A 21,370-nucleotide genomic window follows, 5' to 3' on the forward strand; every position below is an offset into this window, starting at 1 on the left:
TATTAGTAACAACCTTAGGAAGGAATCCAGGTTTGGTACGCAGAACCACCTTATCAACATGGAAAACAAGATAAGGCAAGTCGCATTGCAATGCAGACAGTTCAGAAACTCTTCGAGCCGAAGAGATAGCAACTAAAAACAGAACTTTCCAAGATAGAAATTTAATATCTATGGAATGCATAGGTTCAAACGGAACCCCTTGAAGAACTTTAAGAACCAAATTCAAACTCCATGGCGGAGCAACAGGTTTAAACACAGGCTTGATTCTAACTAAAGCCTGACAGAACGACTGAACGTCTGGAACATCTGCCAGACGTTTGTGCAGTAGAATTGATAAAGCAGATATCTGTACCTTTAAGGAACTAAATGATAGCCCCTTCTACAATCCTTCTTGGAGAAAGGACAAAATCCTAGGAATCCTGATCTTACTCCATGAGTAGCCTTTGGATTCGCACCAATAAAGATATTTACGACATATCTTATGATAAATTTTCCTGGTGACAGGCTTTCGAGCCTGAATCAAGGTATCTATGACCGACTCAGAGAACCCCCGCTTGGATAAGATCAAGCGTTCAATCTCCAAACAGTCAGTCGCAGAGAAACTAGATTTGGATGCTGGAACGGACCTTGAATCAGAAGGTCCTGTCTCAGTGGCAGAGTCCATGGTGGAAAAGATGACATGTCTACCAGGTCTGCATACCAAGTCCTGTGTGGCCACGCAGGTGCTATCAAAATAACCGAAGCTCTGTCCTGTTTGATTCTGGCAATCAAACGAGGAAGGAGAGGAAATGGTTGAAACACATAAGCCAGGTTGAACGACCAGGGTACTGTCAGAGCATCTATCAGTACTGCCTGAGGATCCCTTGACCTGGACCCGTAACGAGGAAGTTTGGCATTCTGACGAGACGCCATCAGATCCAATTCTGGTGTGCCTGATTGCTGAATCAATTGTGCAAACACCTCCGGATGGAGTTCCCACTCCCCCAGATGAAAAGTCTGGCGACTTAGAAAATCCTCTTCCCAGTTCTCCACTCCTGGGATATAGATTGCTGATAGATGGCAAGAGTGAGTCTCTGCCCATCGATTATTTTGGTAACCTCTATCATCGCTAGAGAACCCTTTGTTCCCCCCTGATGATTGATATATGTTACAGTCGTGATATCACAACTGAAATCTTATGAATCTGGCCGACGTCAGCTAAGGCCACGCCTGAAGCGCGTTGAATATCGCTCTCAGTTCTAGAATATTTATTGGGAGGAGAGTCTCCTCCTGAGTCCACAAACCCTGTGCTTTCAGGGAATTCCAGACTGCACCCCAGCCCAATAGGCTGGTGTCCGTCGTCACTATGACCCACGCTGGCCTGCGGAAACACATTCCCTTGGACAGATGATCCTGTGACAACCAACCAAAGAAGAGAGTTTCTGGTCTCTGGCTCCAGATTTATTTTAGGAGATAAATCTGCATAATCCCCATTCCACTGTTTGAGCATGCAAAGTTGCAGTGGTCTGAGATGCAAGCGAGCAAACGGAACTATGTTCATTGCCGCTACCATTAAACCGATTACCTCCATACACTGAGCCACTGACGGCCGAGGAATGGAATGAAGAGCTCGGCAGATGGATAAAATCTTTGATTTCCTGACCTCCGTCAGAAAAATTTTCATGTCCACCGAATCTATCAGAGTTCCCAGGAATGGAACTCTTTTTTACGTTCACCTTCCACCCGTGAGATCTTAGAAAAGCCAGCACGATGTCCGTGTGAGACTTGGCTAGTTGGTAAGTTGACGCCTGGATTAAGATATCGTCCAGATAAGGCACCACAGCTATGCCCCACGGCCTTAGAACCGCCAGAAGGGACCCTAGCACCTTTGTGAAAATTCTGAGAGCCGTGGCCAACCCGAAGGGAAGAGCCACAAACTGGTAATGCTTGTCCAGAAAGGCGAACCTGAGGAACTGGTGATGATCTTTGTGGATAGGAATGTGTAGATACGCATCCTTTAAGTCCACGGTGGTCATATATTGACCCTCCTGGATCATTGGCAAAATAGTCTAATCTTGAAGGATGGGACTCTGAGGAATTTGTTTAGGATCTTGAGATCCAAAATTGGTCTGAAAGTTCCCTCTTTTTTGGGAACCACAAACAGATTGGAGTAGAACCCTTGCCCCTGTTCTGTTTCCGGAACTGGGCAGATTACTCCCATGGAATTTAGGTCTTCTACACAGCGTAAGAAAGCCTCTCTTTTTGTCTTGTTTACAGACAATTGAGAAAGATGGAATCTCCCCTTGGGGGAGAATCTTTGAAATCTAGAAGATACCCCTGGGTTACTATTTCTAAAGCCCAGGAATCCTGAACGTCTCTTGCCCAAGCCTGAGCGAAGAGAGAAAGTCTGCCCCCTATTAGATCCGGTCCCGGATCTGGGGCTACCCCTTCATGCTGTCTTGGTGGCAGCAGCGGGCTTCTTGGCCTGTTTACCCTTGTTCCAAGTCTGGTTAGGTCTCCAGACTGACTTGGATTGAGCAAGATTCCCCTCTTGCTTTGCGGCAGGGGAAGAGGAAGAGGGACCACCTTTGAAGTTTCGAAAAGGAACGAAAATTATTTTGTTTGGTCCTCATCTTATTCGTCTTATCCTGAGGAAGGGCAAGGCCTTTCCCTCCAGTGATGTCTGAAATGATCTCTTTCAGTTCAGGCCCGAATAGGGTCTTACCCTTGAAAGGGATGGCTAAAAGCTTAGCTTTTGATGACACATCAGCAGACCAAGGCTTAAGCCATAACGCTCCACGCGCTAAAATGGCAAAACCTGAATTCTTCACCGCTAATTTAGCCAATTGAAAAGCGGCATCTGTAATGAAAGAATTAGCTAGCTTGAGAGCCCTAATTCTATCCAGAATATCCTCTACTGGAGTCTCAACCTGAAGAGCCTCTTCCAGAGCCTCAAACCCAAAGGACGCTGCAGTAGTTACAGGAACGATGCACGCTATAGGTTGGAGAAGAAAACCTTGATGAACAAATATTTTCTTCAGGAGACCCTCTAATTTTTTATCCATAGGATCTTTGAAAGCACAACTGTCCTCAATAGGTATAGTTGTCCGCTTAGCCAGGGTAGAAATAGCTCCCTCCACCTTAGGGACCGTCTGCCACGAGTCCTGCACGGCGTCTGATATGGGAAACATTTTCTTAAAAGTAGGAGGGGGAGCGAACGGAATACCTGGTCTATCCCACTCCTTAGTAACAATTTCCAAAATCCTCTTAGGCAGGGGTCGCCAACCTTTTGGACCTCAGGGACCACTAAACTCCCAATTTTGAATCCCGTGTACCACTAACATGATTTTTTTTTTTTTTTTTAAAGGTACAAATCTCTATAATATGTATATATACATATACACTCACACATACTGTACATAACCGTATTACCATAGCTAAGTTTAAATTATGTATATATATTTACACATTTTTAAGAATTATTTTTTGGAATTAACTAACTGAATGACACAACTGAGAGAATACTTCCAAATGACAGATGAAGGGTGAGTGCCAACTTTTGAGCTGGAAACAGGCAGAAAGTGGGAAAAAAAATGATTATGTTTAAAAGGACCACAAGACTTCCAAGTCACCTCCCCAGTTAGGAATTATTCAAAACTACTTATGATCATGGACAGACATTGGAGTCATAAATTAAGTTTATATCAGAAAGCTCTTAATATGGATGTGAGCTAACTACGACTGATGTTACTCGCAATTATTATAATACTGGTGGGATATGGCTGATCTGCTGGATGGCAATTACTGGAATTCAGGTGGAATGGCTTTGTGCGCAGGTAAATTATAAGAATGAAAAATAATTAACATTTAATAAAAAAAAAAGAAGATGGAGGGGAGGAAGACAAACAGTGATGTAAGTCCATCTGAAGGAATTAGGAAAACTACTACAAAGAGACAGGTAAAGAGAAGAAAATAAATGAAATATGAGAAAACATTTTTGTTAAGATTTTTTTTTTATATACTTTAATTCCACTATTTCAAGCCAACACTATACCAACCTCTGCTGGCTTTAGAATGGAAGCATCTTCCTCCGAGCAGCGCGCTGGGCGGGAGGAGTTAAAAAAAACAATCTAGCTACGCAACGTGCATAGGGAGATTGTAATTTAACTCCTCCGTCGGTTTTCACTGATGTCCAGCCAGGAACTGTAGGGAGTTGCGGTGTGATGGGGGTGACACCATCAGAGGAGATTAATTCCTGCTTGATGGTGTCAAGGACCACCAACATCTTCTCGTGGACTACCAGTGGTCCATGGACCACTGGTTGGCGACCGCTGCTCTTAGGGACCGGAAAAACATCAGTGTAGGCAGGAACCTCTAGGAATCTGTCCATTTTACACAATTTCTCTGGAACTACAATAGGATCACAATCATCTAGAGTTGCTAAAACCTCCCTGAGCAATAAGCGGTGGTGTTCTAATTTAAATTTAAAAGCCATCATATCTGAATCTGTCTCAGGGAACATATTTCCTAAGTCAGAAATCTCTCCCTCAGCCAGCAAATCCCTCACTTCAGAACATTGTGAGGGTACATCGGATATGGCTAATAAAGCGTCAGAGGGCTCAGCGTTTGTTCTCACACCAGACCTGGTGCGCTTCCCCTGCAACCCAGGCAGCTTAGATAAAACCTCTGTGAGGGTAGTATTCATAACTGCGGCCATATCTTGCAGGGTGAAAGAATTAGACGCACTAGAAGTACTTGGCGTCGCTTGTGCGGGCGTTAACGGTTGTGACACTTGGGGAGAATTGGATGGCAAAACCTGATTCTCTTCTGACTGAGAATCATCCTGCGACATACTTTTAGTAGCTAAAATATGTTCTTTACAATTTATTGACCTTTCAGTGCATGAGGGACACATTCTAAGTGGAGGTTCCACAATGGCTTCTAAACATATTTAACATTGACTTTCCTCAATGTCAGACATGTTGAACAGGCTAGTAATGACTACAAACAAGCATGAAAACACTTTATTTAGTGAAAAAAAATAACAAATCTTAAAAAACGGTACTGCGCCTTTAAGAGAAAAAAAGCATACACGTTCTGCAAAACAGCCTAAACATGCACTAAATTTTTCTAAATTTTGTATGTAGACACACTATAGGTAGTTAAGATTGCACCACAATTTTTTTTAACAATTAACCCCTTAATTTCCAAACTGGATCGAAAATAGCCCAGATCCGGAAAAAAACACTCTCAGCACCTTGCCACAGCCCTGCTGTGGCCCTACCTGCCCTCAGGGATCGAAAGTGTGAGGTAAAAGCTTTGATTTGGCCCAAAACATACACAAGGGCCCTCAGGAGTTAGAGCTTGCTGCTTGTTGACAAAACTAACTGCGCAACTGAGGCGCGAAAATAGGCCCCGCCCACCTCACTCGATGTTACCTCAGCCTTAAAGAACCGCACCATAGCGGTTATAACTAGCCATGTGGGTTCTAAGACCCGAAAGTTAAGCCATGTGTGCCCTTAATAAAGTTGCCCAAAACGTTTATTGCCCACAAAAACGTTAAAGCACTCCCATCAAAAAAACGTTTGCTCACAAACATTTGCCATTCAGTGTCAACCATATTAGTAATTGGCCCCACATGCAAGCTAAGTAATGCCCTTCTTGTAGCTCTAGAATTACTGCTTACCCTTACCCTCCTGGGTATAATGTCAGCCTTTCTGAAATACACAGTCTCGCCAGAAAAATATGACTGAACATACCTCATTGCTGCATAGCATGAAACCGTTCCTCACACTGAAGTTTCCTGTACTCCTCAGCCTCTGTGGGAACAGCAATGGACCTTAGTTACAAATGCTAAGATCATCATCCTCCAGGTAGCAGTCTTCATCCATCTGCTGCCTGAGAGTAAATAGTACACACCTGTACCATTTAAAATAACAAACTCTTGCTTGAAGAAATTAAAAACTAATATTTTATCACCTCTTTCACTTTACCCTTCCTAGTACTTAGAGTAGGCAAAGAGAATGACTGGGGGTGGAGCTATATAGACAGCTCTGCTGTGGTGCTCTTTGCCACTTCCTGTAGGGAAGGATAATATCCCACAAGTAAAGGATGAATCCGTGGACTCGTCTTACCTTTATAGAAGAAAATGTTTGTTAGCCACTAGCATTCAAATTATAGAGCCTTTTTAAACATTGTAAGGTTGCTTAGATCAGACAATTCAAACACTGTTCAGACCAGAAAATATGAAAACAAAGGAAAGGTAAGAGAGGTGTCGTCTTACACAGAAGTGAGTTTGTAGCACATTTTGAAGTCACAGTTGTAGTAATGTCTTTCTGCTAAAGACACAATTACATCGAGGTTATCCTGAAGTCCATCAATAGATTCTGGAATCAGAGTTTCACTTGGCTTATTGTACTGTAAGAAAGGTTATGATTTAGTATTAAGCACTGCAGATATCAGTACTAGAAATGCTGTTAAATTTTAAGAACATGTATGTAAATGTAAAACTACACTGAGAGTCAATTAATGACTATCTCCCCAACATTTGAATTGCTTCGGTATATTAAGATAAATGCTTGAATGTGTTAGAGGGACACTGTACCCAAAAATTTTCTTTCGTGATTCAGATTGAGCATGAAATTTTAAGCAACTTTCTAATTTACTCCTATTATCAAATTGTCTTCATTCTCTTGGTATCTTTATTTGAAATGCAAGAATGTAAGTTTACATGCCGGCCCATTTTTGGTGAACAACCTGGGTTGTCCTTGCTGATTAGTGGATAAATTCATCCACCAATAAAAAAGTGCTGTCCAGAGTACTGAAACCAAAAAAAAGCTTAGATGCCTTCTTTTTCAAATAATGATAGCAAGAGAACGAAGAAAAATTGATAATAGGAGTAAATTAGAAAGTTGCTTAAAATTTCATGCTCAATCTGAATCACGAAATAAATATTTTGGGTACAGTGTCCCTTTAAAGCAGTTTCTCATTGCACCATTGTTACATATAACCCCAGCAAACTGGTTAACTCTGGAGTGTCAGCACACCTCTACTCTAGAGCTAAACACAGCTGGGGGATTAGCTGCTACACACATAAACTGCTCATGATACATTCCAGATATGACTTTACCATATGCTTAACGCATTTTGGGCTAGTGGAGCGCAAGTTAAATATAAATAACCAGCCATTACAAGTGGCTGGTTATTGCTTCCGCAAGATTGTGGTAGCAATCTGCGCTCACAAAATTAACCAGAGATCAACCAGACCTAATTTTTTTAAATGTCCCCCAATTACCCCAAAAATAACATAAGGTTCCTTTATTAAAAAAAAAATAAAAAAAATTGAGCTTTATCGCCAATCCTTCTTTCCAGGATAACCCAAAATGCTCAAAATACAATTGTCACAAGGACAGAAAGTGATGTGAAATTTTCTGAACAGGGGCACAGATAGCAAAACAAACTTCTCCCTATGCTATCCAAAACTAAAAAAAATGTTTGGCTAAGGTTTCACCTAAAAAAAAAAAAGTGACTGTTCTAACTTACATACAAATTCAACTTAAGAACAAACCTACAGAACCTATCTTGTTCGTAACCTGGAGACTGCCTGTATATCGATATTTACTGGGAGAACACAGTTCCCATAGACTGCAATATACAGGCACTTTCAGTGCTGTTTTTTTTCTAACACCCCACACCAGCCAAATTTAGCCCACAAAAACTGCTTAGCGCAGTTTTTGTTTTTTTTAAAAATGCTACTTTTCTCCATTTGTAACTACGAGTTGTACTTAAGTCGGATGTCTGTTACCCGGGGATTGCCTGTACATATATACATATATATTTATGTCTATATACACATACATGTATATATTCATACATATTTATATTTGCTGTGTGACTTACCCCCTTCGCTGTACCTGGAACCTATGGAAGCGTGCTCTAGTGAGCACAATGCTTCCATGCATTGTGAACGCGAGGTCGCGTTCGCATTGCACCGCAAGTGCAATACCAACGCACATTTGCGTGCGCTAGTATTACTAAGTTGAGCGCAAATATCGATTTCACAGAATCTATATTTTGTGCTCAACTTGTAATCTAGCCCTTTATATGCAATCAATACTGCACTAATAAAATGCTTACTGCATCTTTATGTCCCTTTAACTTTAGTTATATCCCCCTGTTGCTTTAAAGGGACACTGAACTCAAATTTTTTCTTTCGTGATTCAGATAGAGCATGCGATTTTAAGCAACTTTCTAATTTACTCCTATTATCAAATTTTCTTCATTATCTTGGTATCTTTATTTTAAAAGCAAGAATGTAAGTTTAGAAGTTGGCCCATTTTTGGTGAACAACCTGGGTTGTTCTTGCTGATTCACCCACCAATAAACAAGTGCTGTCCAGGGTCTGTACCAAAAATTGTCTGGCTCCTTAGCGTAGATGCCTTCTTTTTCAAATAAAGATAGGAAGAGAACGAAGAAACTTTGATAATAGGAGTAAATTAGAAAATTTCTTAAAATTGCATGATCTATCTGAATCACAAAAGAAAAAAATTGGGTTCAGTGCCCCTTTAAGCCTTGATGCAAACTATTAATTGTGTCTTACAAAAGGCAGAGCTAGATGTATTTAAAGGGACAGTCTAATCAAAATTAAACTTTAATGAATCAGATACGCCATGCAATTTTAAATAACTTTATATCTATCATCAAAGTGGCTTTGTTCTCTTGGTATTCTTTGATTAAAGCTAAACCTAGGTAGGCTCATATGCTAATTTCTAAGTCCATGAAGGCAGCCTCTCATTGCATTTTGACAGTTTTTCACAGCTAGACAGTGCTAGTTCATGTGTGCCACACAGATAGCATTGTGCTTACTACTGTGGTGTTATTTATGACTCAACATGGTTGGGCTAAAATGCAAGTCTGTCAAAAGAACTGAAATTAAGGGGACAGTCTGTAGAGGCTTAGGTACAAGGGGAACACTGAGGTAAAAAGTATATTCATATAACCCGGTTGGCTGTGCAAAACTGGGGAATGTGTAATAATGGGATTATCTATCTTTTTAAACAATAACATTTTGAAGTAGACTGTGAATTTAAGCACATAGACTAAGGTAAAATAAATACACATATCTTAAAATCACTTCCATGAATACTAGTTAAATAAAACTAAACTGATCAATATCAATTCATAAATCCATTTCATATATAAAAGTATTTCTTAAATTCTATATATCGTATAGCTTAATGCTAAAATGCACTTTATAAATCTTTATCATGTACTTTTTACTTTATAATGAAAACTTACATTGCTCGCTGAACTTGTTTTTGAAAAAAAAAATAATTCCTGTTCAAAATATGTCTTGAAATTATTATTCACACACTCACTCTCTAATCATATGTGATCATGTATTACTTATTAATTAATACCATTTGGGGGGAAAAATAGTTTCCTTCTAAAAGGATTATGGTTAAGCAGAATGGGAAAGAAAATATATACTTCTGGTTACCTTTTTAAGTTTGTTCTCAAACAGAAAAAGCAGCAATTCCTGATCTTCTGGGCATTTTTTACTAAGAGGTAGTGAATCAAGAAGTTCTTTTTCTAATGGGAGACAGTTTGCAATAATTATTAAAAAAAAAAAAAATTGTGAAAGAAATAACAATAATTAATTGCATAATATTACAAATATAAAAAACAGAATGTATGTTGACACAGATAACCTACAGCACCACCATAAGTGACATCTTCATTTAAAATGTATACGTTTTCTTAAACTTTCATGGACTAACTTACAGAAGCTTTAGTGAATCTAGTCAGGTAAACCGATCATTTACACGTTTCCTATAACAGAAGCATCAAATGTACAATGTTTCTGGCTAACAACATACAAAGTTAGCTAAACTACTGAACAAATATTACAACATTGATGAAAATGAGCCAAGATTTTCATAAAAAATGTTTCAGTTTCTTTGCATGCAAATAATACTGGATTTTATACATTTACACTGTAATGGAATATAAGGGTCTACTATATGATCAAGCATACAAACCTTCTTGTGCAGTTAACATGTGATGTGCTGTTAAAAGGTCAAATGCTTCAAAGCAGTAAACATCTAACTTCAAGGCTTCTTTATAACTATACATAGCAAGGGTTCTGTTGTCTAGGGCATCATAGATTTTCCCTCTCAGTAAGCAAATTGAACTCTTGATCTGGGAAGACAGCAGTAAGAGATTAATAAAGATTTTAAACTAAACACAATAGAACATGAGATGTATATCCTTCCATCTAATTATATTTTTAGGAAGCATTTTTTATTACCAATGGAAAATATTATCAACAATTATTTTATTATGTTAAATACGCATTATCTTAAAATACTCTTAACAAATTTGACCTTATAAAATAAATATGTAAATTTGGCACCTGCATTCCATGCACCCCATGAACTGCTCAGCCACCTTTATGTGTAAACAACCAATGCCCCAGTGTGCACAACGTGCGTGTGTACAGATCACTAGTGATAATGCATGTGACCTCATAAATTACCCTTCTAGATGCATTTAAAAATGACATGTTGTCAATGTTTTATAGTAGAAGCTCTAGCAGAACCATAATAGTGGAATATTTGGAATATTAGGTATTAATCATTAAGAGGCAAATGCTGCTGACATGTATGCTAAATGTTATTTTTCTAATTAAATATACGTCTTTTAATAATGCATACACAAAGTGGCTATTCATATAAACGGCACTATCAGATCAAGGTTTAACAAAAGTGCTAAAAAATTGATTTGTCTAAGTGTTAAATAATGCACTTATATAATATGTATTTACGGATTACAAAATGTTACTATTTTTATTTTACTTTTGAACCCTACTCTTTGTGTATTAGATAGATAGATAGATAGATAGATAGATAGATAGATAGATAGATAGGTGAGATGTCCGCAAAACGTCACATCATATTTAAATACACATACATACACACATGGGAATTACCTAGATTTCTGCAGTGATTACTCCTAAAATGTGGTCTCATCTTGATCTACATCTAAAAGCAATCTGGAAAAAGTGAACCTCTGTGTTAACTTCTCCAAAACTATTTGGAGTCAGGTTTTCTACTTAAAGGGACAGTCTAGGCCAAAATAAACGTTCATGATTCAGATAGAGCATGTCATTTTAAACAATTTTCCAATTTACTTTTATCACCAATTTTGCTTTGTTCTCTTGGTATTCTTAGTTGAAAGCTTAACCTAGGAGGTTCATATGCTAATTTCTTAGACCTTGAAGGCCACCTCTTTTCAGAATGCATTTTAACAGTTTTTCACCACTAGAGGGTGTTAGTTCACGTGTTTCATATAGATAACAATGTGTACGTGCACGTGAAGTTATCTGGGAGCAGGCACTGATTGGCTAAACTGCAAGTCTGTCAAAAGATCTGAAATAAAGGGGCAGTTTGCAGAAGCTTAGATACAAGATAATCACAGAGGTTAAAAGTATATTAATATAACTGTGTTGGTTATGCAAAACTGGGGAATGGGTAATAAAAGGGATTATCTATCTTTTTAAACAATAACAATTCTGGTGTAGACTGTCCCTTTAAGGTGATGAGATTGAAAGTGACAGTTGCACAGGTTCTTGCCCTTTAAATAAAGGCACACAAAGTCTGATTACTGACTAATCTTCTTCTCAAGAAGGATTGGTTAGTATGAACCATGCCTCAATCCCAACAACTTTCACATGACCTTAAAAGATGCACAAAGCTGAAAAGGGTTACAAAAGCATAACTAAAGACCTGGGTGTTCATCAATCCACTATAAGACAATTTGTCTACAAACTGAGAATATTCAGGACTGTTGCCACTCTCACACGGAGTCACTGTCCTCCAAAGATCACTCCAAGAGCACAACAGGTAACACCAAAAGAGGTGAGAAAGTGTCCAAGGGTAACAGCAAAAGACCTTCAGAAAACTCTATAAAACTGCAAAAGTCTTTGTTCACCTGTCCACTTTCAGATAAATACTGAACAATAATGGTGTCCATGGAAGGATAAAAAACTACTGCTGTCTAAAAAAAAATACTGCTGCATATCTCAAGTTTGTTCAAGACCACCTGCATGTTCCACAACACTTCCTCAAAACTTCTTGGAAAATGTGCTGTGGACAGATGAGAAAAAGTAGAACTTTTTGGCTAAATGCACAACACTATGTGTGGGGGAAAAACACCTCATCCGAACTGTAAAGCAAACATCATAGTATGGGGCTTTGCTGCCTCAGAGCCTGGATGATTTGCAATAATTGAAGGAACAATAAATTCAGAAGTGTATCAAGTCATTTTACAGGAGAATGTCAGGACACCAGTCCATGACCTCAAGCTTAAAGGGACAGTTTACTCAAAATTTTTCTCCCCTTTAATTTGTTCCCAATGATCCACTTTACCTGCTGGAGTGTATTAAATTGTTTACAAGTAGTTCCTTTACCCTTATATTGGCATTTGAAATTGTTAATTTACCATGTGGTATCCCCACCTATTCTGAAAGTTTGTGGCCGCGCGTACCAGCTATAGATAAGCTTTGTAAACACAGCCAGCAGAAGAAATTACACTCCCAGTGTGATAAAGCAGAGATAAGGTAATAAAATGTTGATTTTCCATTGTTCTCTCAAAGTATTGGTGATTGTTTTAAGGACAGATATAAGATAAAGAAGCAGGTATATGTACACAATGTGATACAGTAATGAGATCTGATTATACCTACAAGCTCAACCTATTTTATTAGGCTGTGGCTTCAAAACACAAAATCAGAGCTTTAATATACAGAAATAAACCTTAAAAAGCTAATTTTCATACATTTTTTACTCTGCAGTTGGTAAAAAAAGCAATTGTAAACACGTTAAGGGAAAAACTATTTTACAGTATACTGTCCCTTTAAAGGACCAGTAAACAGAGTAGATTTGCATAATCAACAAATGCAAGATAAGACAATACAATAGCATTTACTCTGAATTTCAAATGAGTAGTAGATTTTTTTCTAACAAATTTCAAAGTTATGTATATTTCCACTCCCCCTGTACCATGTAATAGCAATCAGCCAATTACAAATGCATATACGTATAGTCTGTGAATTCTTGCACATGCTCAGTAGGAGCTGGTGACTCAAAAAGTGTAAAAATAAAAGACTGTGCACCTTTTTTCAATGGAAGTAAATTGGAAAGTTTTTTAAAAGTACATGCTGTATCTGAATCATGAACATTTAATTTGACCTGAGTGTCCCTTTAAGAGGGGTTGGGTGATGCAACAAGACAAAAAGCACTCTGGTAAATTAACTAGAAATGAAAAAGAAGATCATTCCCGCTTTGGAATGGCCAAGTCATGTCCCAATTGAGATGCTGTGGCATCACCTGAAGAGGGTTGTGCAATCAAGACCCAGAAATATTGATGAACTGAAACAGAATTGTAGGGAGGAATAGCCCAAAAATTATCCTTAATGTTGTGCAAATCTTAGAAGCATCTACAGGAAATGTTAAATGGAGGTTGTTGAAGCTAAAGGTGGATCTACAAGTTACTAATTTTAAGGATTCACTTACTTTTTCCAGCCTGCACTGTGACTGATTGCTCATTTTCTCCAATAAACAATTTGAAATGTTCAACTTTTTGTATGTTATTAGTTTAGTCATAGACAAAAATATATGTAAATAAGATGAAGAAAGTCTAATTATAGTACAGCTCAACTGATAGTATGAAGTTATTTTTGCTTAAGAAATACTATAAAAATACAGTATAAACATACTGAGGATAGTGAAATCTGCCAGTCTCCAATAGGCTCCTTCAGGAGGGTATCTTCTTTAGAGCTCTTTTCAAACAATCTCTTATTGATGGGTTCCTCCATATCAAGAATATCAAGTGCCTGTTGGTATTCTTTGGCAGCATACTACTTGCACAAACAGGAAGATAAACATAATTATAACAATGACATCATTACTAGAAAAAAAATAACCATTTGATCTAATGTTCTATGCTTACTTTAAAGAACAGTATTTTGTTTATACATGCACATTAGCAAATAATTAATTATTACAATGAATTACCTTACTAATAAATTAATACCTAAACAATGCAATACTTGACAGAAAATAAATAGTGTGATTATTTCACCAGAGCTTAATACAAGAGAAAACAACTTACATGACACCTAGCTGCAAGATATCGGCACGATTCATAAACCTATTCAGAAAGATAAAATAATTAATTGAACAGTAAATCAGCACACAACAGAAATCAGAGAGTGTAATGAGGCTTCTATGTAGTGATATGTAGCATAACAATTTTATATAGGGATATTTCATACTTAAGAATAGGTAGGAAATAAAGGGCCAGATTACAAGCGGAGCGCAAATTAACACTTCCGCATTAATTGTACTAGGAGTAAGCTTTTTGCGCTTGTCGGGCTGCGCTCATATTAAGAGTTGAAAGTAAACTGACTAACTTGACAAGAGTAATAAGCAGAAGTTAGAATGTGCGCGTCCCTCCATATAAGTCAATGGAGAAAAAAGTGGGGGGAAACTTACACCCCACACTTGCGCAAACCTGATCGCATATTCTTATTTGTGCTAACCTGACAAGAAAATCTGAATATTTCAATATTTCACATTCCAATGTTCTGTACATAACAGAATATGTTCTATTTATTCATAATGCATATTTATATATATATATATATATATATATATATATATATATATATATATATATATATATATATATATATGTGTGTGTATGATGATAATTGTGTACAATATATATGATTATATACAGGTATAGATCTATACTGATATATAGGAATATCTATTTATAAACACATAGAACATATTTTGCTACGTGCAGAGCATTGGATTGTGAAATATTTACAGTAAATACAGTGTATAATACTATATTAAAAATGAATATTGCAAAAATATGCTTGTACATGTTGTCATGTACTTAAAGTGAATAAGTGCCGGTTTTTAAAATACTCTTAAAAAATAGGGGCACTTTCGTTCATTAAATTTTACAATGAAGCTTCTTTTTTTTAAATACCTTTGTTTTATGGAAAGCAGACCAGCAATCCTCCGTCCGCAGCTCCTGCTGTAGTTAGCATTAACATTCACTTGAAATGCAAAGGGCTCCAATGCAATATATATATATATATATATATATATATACAATATATATATACATTATGGGTGTACATTTGTATTTATGTGTGTATATGTCTGTAAATACATACACATATAAAAACACACACACACATATATATATATATATATATATATATACACACACATAACCATCTTTAGACATGTATTTGTATGTATCTCTAACACCTGATATCTCATATCTTTGAGCCTTTATAACTTCTGTGTGCAATATTTTTTTAAAAACATTTTTATTAGATGGTGTTATTATAAGTGTAAATATACTTTGTAATGTATTTTTTATGTGTTTTGTGCAACTTTTATGTTTTGCAAAACAGTTAACCAGAGCTCTGAAGTCACGTTAATCATTCTAGAGTAAATCACGATTGATACCAGCAGTAAGCCAGATGAGTGCAAACACACGCGATAAACGTTTGCGCTGCAATCGTAATCTGGCCCAACACAGGGGAGGGGAAAAGCTTAGTTACTTTTTTTTCCTAGGGTTTTGTTTTCACTTTTTAGGTGACAATCTGGGATAACATACAATGATAGACATGAATCATAGATGCAGCCCTGTGAAATTAACACCCCAAGTTTTTTACCTTGCCAAACACACCTGAGATTAGATTCCTCAGAGCTAAAAATATAACCACAAAAGAAACGTACCTTATCTAGTTTGCGCGACCTCAGAGCATGTGATGCCCTATGGTACTGGGCAGTCAAGTACAGGCATTGTGCCAGCCAGTAAATATCCTGAGGGTCTTCTACAAGCACAAGCAAACAATACCTCATATACTAAGATAAAGATGTTACGTTTTTACATAATTAAAATGAAAAAACAAACGACATTGGTATAGCATCACATTATTGTAGAGTGAGTACTGTTTCCCTGGGAACATTAATGAAATGTTTAAAGAGATGTGAAACTTTCCCCATTATATAAACAGATCTGGAATGTTAGCGATATTTTAGATGGCGTTTAATTCATCAGTTGTAATAAAGATGTGCTATAGCTTACTTTTTAAAGGGACACTCAAGTCACAATTAAACTTTCATGATTCAGATAGAGCATGCAATTTTAAACAACATTCCAAATGTTTTCCCCTTTTTGGTTTACCAGCGCCTACTGTCCATGTGCACACTTCAACAAAAATTGTTATTATTGTTGGTGAGCTGAACTGTTCTCTCTAGAGAGTGCCGTGCGGCTAGAGCATCGATTGGAGAACAGTTCAAACCGTTACCTCACCGAAAAAATTACTTTTGAAGTGGGTGGCCGGAGCATGGGGTATTTGAATTTCAGTGCTACATTAAAAAATAAGTTTAATGCATCTTTATTACAACTTTTTAATTAAACTCCATCTAACATATTGCTAACATTCCAGATCTGTTTATACAAAGGGGGAAGTTTACCATCTATCACTTTAAGTTATAATAATTGTATACTTTTATTTTTATTTTTTTTAAAGACACAAATTTATTACATTCAAAATGTATGTAAAAGGAAATGCTATGAAGAGAATTGGAACAATTTCATTCTGCATACAGACACTTTTTTTCCATCCATCTTAACCAGGAACTGTGGGACATAATTCTTAAACCCAGAAATTCCTATGTTTTCAGTGGCATTTGGAAGGCATGCCCATGAGGAACCTAGTTCACTTCAGTATACAGGTTGCCCAAATTGGAACAAGCGAGGAGAGGATGGTAGCTAAATCCAAACCCAGGTAAAAAATAAAATATAACTTTGTCCTTTTCAATATCACTATAAGGGGGCAGTCTGCAGAGGCTTAGATACAAGGTAATCACAGAGGTAAAAAGTAAATTAATATAACTGTGTTGATTATGCAAAACTGGGGAATGGGTGATAAAGGGATTATCTATCTTTTTAAACAATAAAAATTCTGGAGCCGACTGTCCTTTTAAAGGGACATGAAACCCAAAAATGTTCCTTCAGGATTCAGACAGAGCACACAATTTTAAATAACTTTCTAATTTACTTCTATTTCCACATTTGCTTAGATCTCCTTGTATCATTTGTTGAAAAGCATAACAAGGTAGGCTCAGGAGCTGGAAGCTAGGTGCCGATTGGTGGTTGCACATATATGCCTTATGTAATTGGTTTACCGGTGTTCAGCTAGTTCCCAAGTGTGCATTGCTGCTCCTTCAACAAAGGATACCAAGAGAATTAAGCAAAATTGATAATAGAAGTAAATTGGAAAGTTGTTTGAAATTGTGGGCTCTTCCTGGGACATGAAAGCATTTTTTGAGTTTCTTCAAAATTACAGGAATAGGGGTCAAAATAAATAATGAAAACTATACTGCAAAGTTGTTTTGCTATGCATATAATTAAGTGTTTTATGTTACAAAGTGTTTCATATCCCTTTAATGTTGGAGGCGGAAGAATCAAGACAATTCCCAAATTAAACCAGCCTAAGAAACAATGGCAGGTTATGCTTGAAAATCCTGTCAAAATTAAAACGGATAGAATTAAAAAAATGAAAACTATACAAGTTATTTAGAAGTCTTACCGTGTGATAATGAAGCAACTTTGTCAGCCCAAAACAGAGCACTCTGGTACTGTTGCTGTATGAGAATAAAAAATGTAATTGTAAAATTCAAACTAATGGTTTTATGCTCAAATACTTAATGGGACACTGTACACCAATTTTCATATAACTGCATGTAATAGACACAACTATATAAACGAATATGCACAGATACTAATCTAAAAATCAAACATAACATCTTTTAAAAACTTACTTAGAAGCTCCTAGTTTAGAACTGTAGATGAGGTTAGGCTGGGACACCCAGTAAAAGGGTCTGGGAAAGCAGTAAGAGCAGCCGCCCCCCCCAAATGAAAAGACAGATTACACAAATAATAACAGAACAAATGGGTAGACCTGGGTCTTCATCTGATAATTTTGGGCTTAGTTAGGAGCCTGAAAATCAGCAAAATGTTATTAAAAATAAGCAAACATATACATAGTTACAAAAACACTCCCAAATGGGCTATATAAATGGATCATCGAGCTTGAGAAACGGGCAGGTGCCCCGAAACGTTGCTCTTAATAAAGGTATAGCCTTCATATCGTGTACCACCTTGTGCTTTGTTACTTTGTATCCTGAGGCCTAAGAGGGTGGTCTCCATGGTGTTGCACCGGACCTTTATGATTATTCACTGAGAAGTACTCAGCTGTAACAGTGCGGATCTCATTGTTCTTATTGTCTATATTAGTATTATGTTACACTGTTGTAACCGGCAAATAAAAATCATATTCAAGATGTCATACTTCATGGATTAAAATTCTTACATAGAACTACTACACACAACTCACTCTTTTGAGTAACATTGAGCAACAGAACTACAGTACTTAATCAAGCATTAATTCTGCATAATTAATTATTTTATTAATAGGTCACTGCAATGTTCAAAAAACTTCCAATGTATTTCTAGCTGACCTGTAAGTGTAATATATTAAAATCCATGAGGCTCAATGCAAAGCAGGTGTGTTTTATTTACACTTGGCTTTCAAATACTGGCATAGTTATGAATTCAAAATAGTCTGGTGAGTCAAATTGGACTAATTTCATTAAGTCTATTGAGACCGTTCATTAAACTGTGAGAGAGCTCACCAAAACATCAGCTCAGATATAAGCTGCCACTCACTAGAAAATCACAGCACATTCTTGAACTAAAACCTGCTTACAATTTATATCCTCCCTCCCAAAAATATACTTGATATCTAATAGGGACAAGTAGGTCACAAAAAATAGATTTACAACATATATTTGCTATTTTACTAGAAGTTTAAAAACACTAAAAGTAATTGTTGCTTTTTAATTTGTGCTGCATTTAAAAGATGATATATTAAATTGATGGTACACTTTCCACATTTTGTAATAATAAAGTTGGTAATATTTTAGATGGATTTTAACTCATCACTTCTAATGAAGATGCACTTTAATTTACTTTTTAATCTAGCCTGCCATAGCTCTAGCAACAAAAAAGTGCCATATGGATAGAGTGCTGATTGGAGAACAGTTCAAACTGTTAAACACAAAAAAAATATTACTTTTGAAGTAGGCAGTGGGAGCGTACGGTATTAGAATAGCACGGCTAGATTAAAACGTAAGTTAAAGCACTTCATTAGAAGTTATCAATTAAAGTCCATCTAAAATATCACTAACATTCAGTATCTGATTATAAAAAGTGTTAATGTTTACTATCACTTTAAAATGTATTCGTTTTTTTTAACAGATGTTCCTGAGCTGAAAAATAAATATGCTTGTCGGTTGTCAGTGGCTGCCAACAGAGCTGTGGATCATGTCTAATAAATAACTAAATATGTAATTGTCAACACACATTTATACCGTTTAGAATGGTTTAACAAAGTATTATATGCTTTCATTTTTCTAATGTTTAACACTATTGCATTTAATACCTTCACCAAGTATTTGTGCAGTATACACTATTTCAAAAGTATTTTAAAGGGACAGTCAAGTCCCAAAAAAAACTTTCATGTATCAAATAGTATATTTAATTTTAAACAACTTTCCAATTTACTTTTATCACCAATTTTGCTTTGTTCTCTTGGTATTCTTAGTTGAAAGCTAAACTTAGGAAGGCTCATATGATAATTTCTAAGCTCTTGAGTGCCGCCTCTTACCACATGCTTTTTTATTTGCTTTTTCACAACAGGGGAGAGCTAGTTCGTGTGAGCCATATAGATAACAGTGTGATCACGCCCGTGGCTAGTGGCAGACACTGCACTAATTGGCTAAAATGAAAGTCAAAAGATAATAAATAAAATGTCATGTATCAGGGAGCTGTCAGAAGATGCTTAGATACAAGGTAATCACAGAGGTAAAAAGTATATTATTATAACTGTGTTGGTTATGCAAAACTGGGGAACGGGTAATAAAGGGATTATCTATCTTTTTAAACAACAACCATTCTGGTGTTGACTGTCCCTTTAAGGTGATGGACTAAATTTTGCAGCTCAATAGAGATACAGACAAGCTGGACTTTATATTTTAAGTAATGCCTACCACTACTGGTTTGTTAGTTATAAAACAAGGAAAAACACAATGGTTAAAACTGTAAACTCAAGGTAATACAAATTTTTATTTTTCTGATAATATTTACTTCAGAATATTATAGTCGGGAACTTTACATTCGCATGCTACTTTACTAATTCCATTACAGAAGAACCGTTCATCATTAGCAGCTAATGTTATGGTCAGACAATGTGCGCCAACTAAATGCCCAATGCCCTATGGATAATGGCAAACCCAGTGATAGCAGATCACGTGATATGTCTGCTGGCACCCAGTCACGTGATCTCACCTGCTCTATGTACTGCCGCACTCGCTTTCTCAGACGGTCCAGGTTCATTTTCATGTAACGGCAGCTGCTCCAAAACAACGTGCGCGGGCACCGTGCACCACGATCGCTAAGGGGCACGCGCGCCGCACTCACGCAATCTCCAAAAATCGTTTGACTTAATACAGCAAGCACTCCCGATCCGCAGTCTATTTAATTTTGCGTTTTTACATCCCGATGTGAAACTGTAAGATAACAGGCGCCATATTCGAAGATAGCAGTTGTGCTACACTCATTGCCTGCCGGACGGGAACAAAAAATGCGTACATTGTTCCGGGGCAAAGATAAGGCATCAGTATCATCAATAGCAAGTGGCAACTGGAATTTCACTTTTGATAACGTGTTATATATAAATAATTATGTATATAAATATGTATTATACACATATATAAAATATATTTATTAAAAATATAAGATAATTAGTGTTCAAAATCAAAACAGTTCATAATTAAAGGAACATGAAACCCACATTGTTTCTTTCATGATTAAGACAGATAATACAATTGTAAACAACATTACAATTTACTATTATTTAATTTACTTCATTCTTCAGATATCCTTTGTTGAAGAAATAGCAATACACATGGGTGAACCAATCACACAAGGGCATCTATGTGCAGCCACCAATCAGCAGCTACTGAGCCTTTTTAGATATGATTTTTAACAAAGGATATCAAGATAATGAAGCAAGTTAGATAACAGAAGTAAATTGGAAAGTTGCTTAAAATTGCATGCTCTTTATAAATCATGAAATAAAAAAAATGAGTTTAATGTCTCTTTAAATCGTAGTTGTACTAATAATAATGAATTGGGCTTTATAGTTCTGGGAGCCCATTTTCATTAATTG

At 36.7% G+C, this 21,370-nt stretch overlaps 1 protein-coding gene across 1 annotated transcript in view; it reads right to left on the bottom strand.

Moving 5' to 3' along the window:
• The window catches only part of CDC16 (cell division cycle 16), a 139,647-nt gene extending 118,904 nt beyond the window's left edge, over positions 1–20,743 (bottom strand). The window contains exons 1-8 of the mRNA XM_053707674.1: positions 20,488–20,743; positions 17,669–17,723; positions 15,807–15,904; positions 14,152–14,190; positions 13,757–13,897; positions 10,020–10,179; positions 9,479–9,570; positions 6,263–6,396 (exon numbers count right to left, since the gene is read on the bottom strand). Of these exons, the coding sequence (XP_053563649.1) occupies positions 6,263–6,396; positions 9,479–9,570; positions 10,020–10,179; positions 13,757–13,897; positions 14,152–14,190; positions 15,807–15,904; positions 17,669–17,723; positions 20,488–20,541 (773 nt within the window). The 5' untranslated portion in view covers positions 20,542–20,743. The remainder of the gene's footprint in view (positions 1–6,262; positions 6,397–9,478; positions 9,571–10,019; positions 10,180–13,756; positions 13,898–14,151; positions 14,191–15,806; positions 15,905–17,668; positions 17,724–20,487) is intronic.
• Between the last annotated feature and the right edge of the window lie 627 nt (positions 20,744–21,370).

This window comes from Bombina bombina, chromosome 3 (assembly GCF_027579735.1).
Source record: "Bombina bombina isolate aBomBom1 chromosome 3, aBomBom1.pri, whole genome shotgun sequence".
Classification (NCBI taxonomy): domain Eukaryota; kingdom Metazoa; phylum Chordata; class Amphibia; order Anura; family Bombinatoridae; genus Bombina; species Bombina bombina.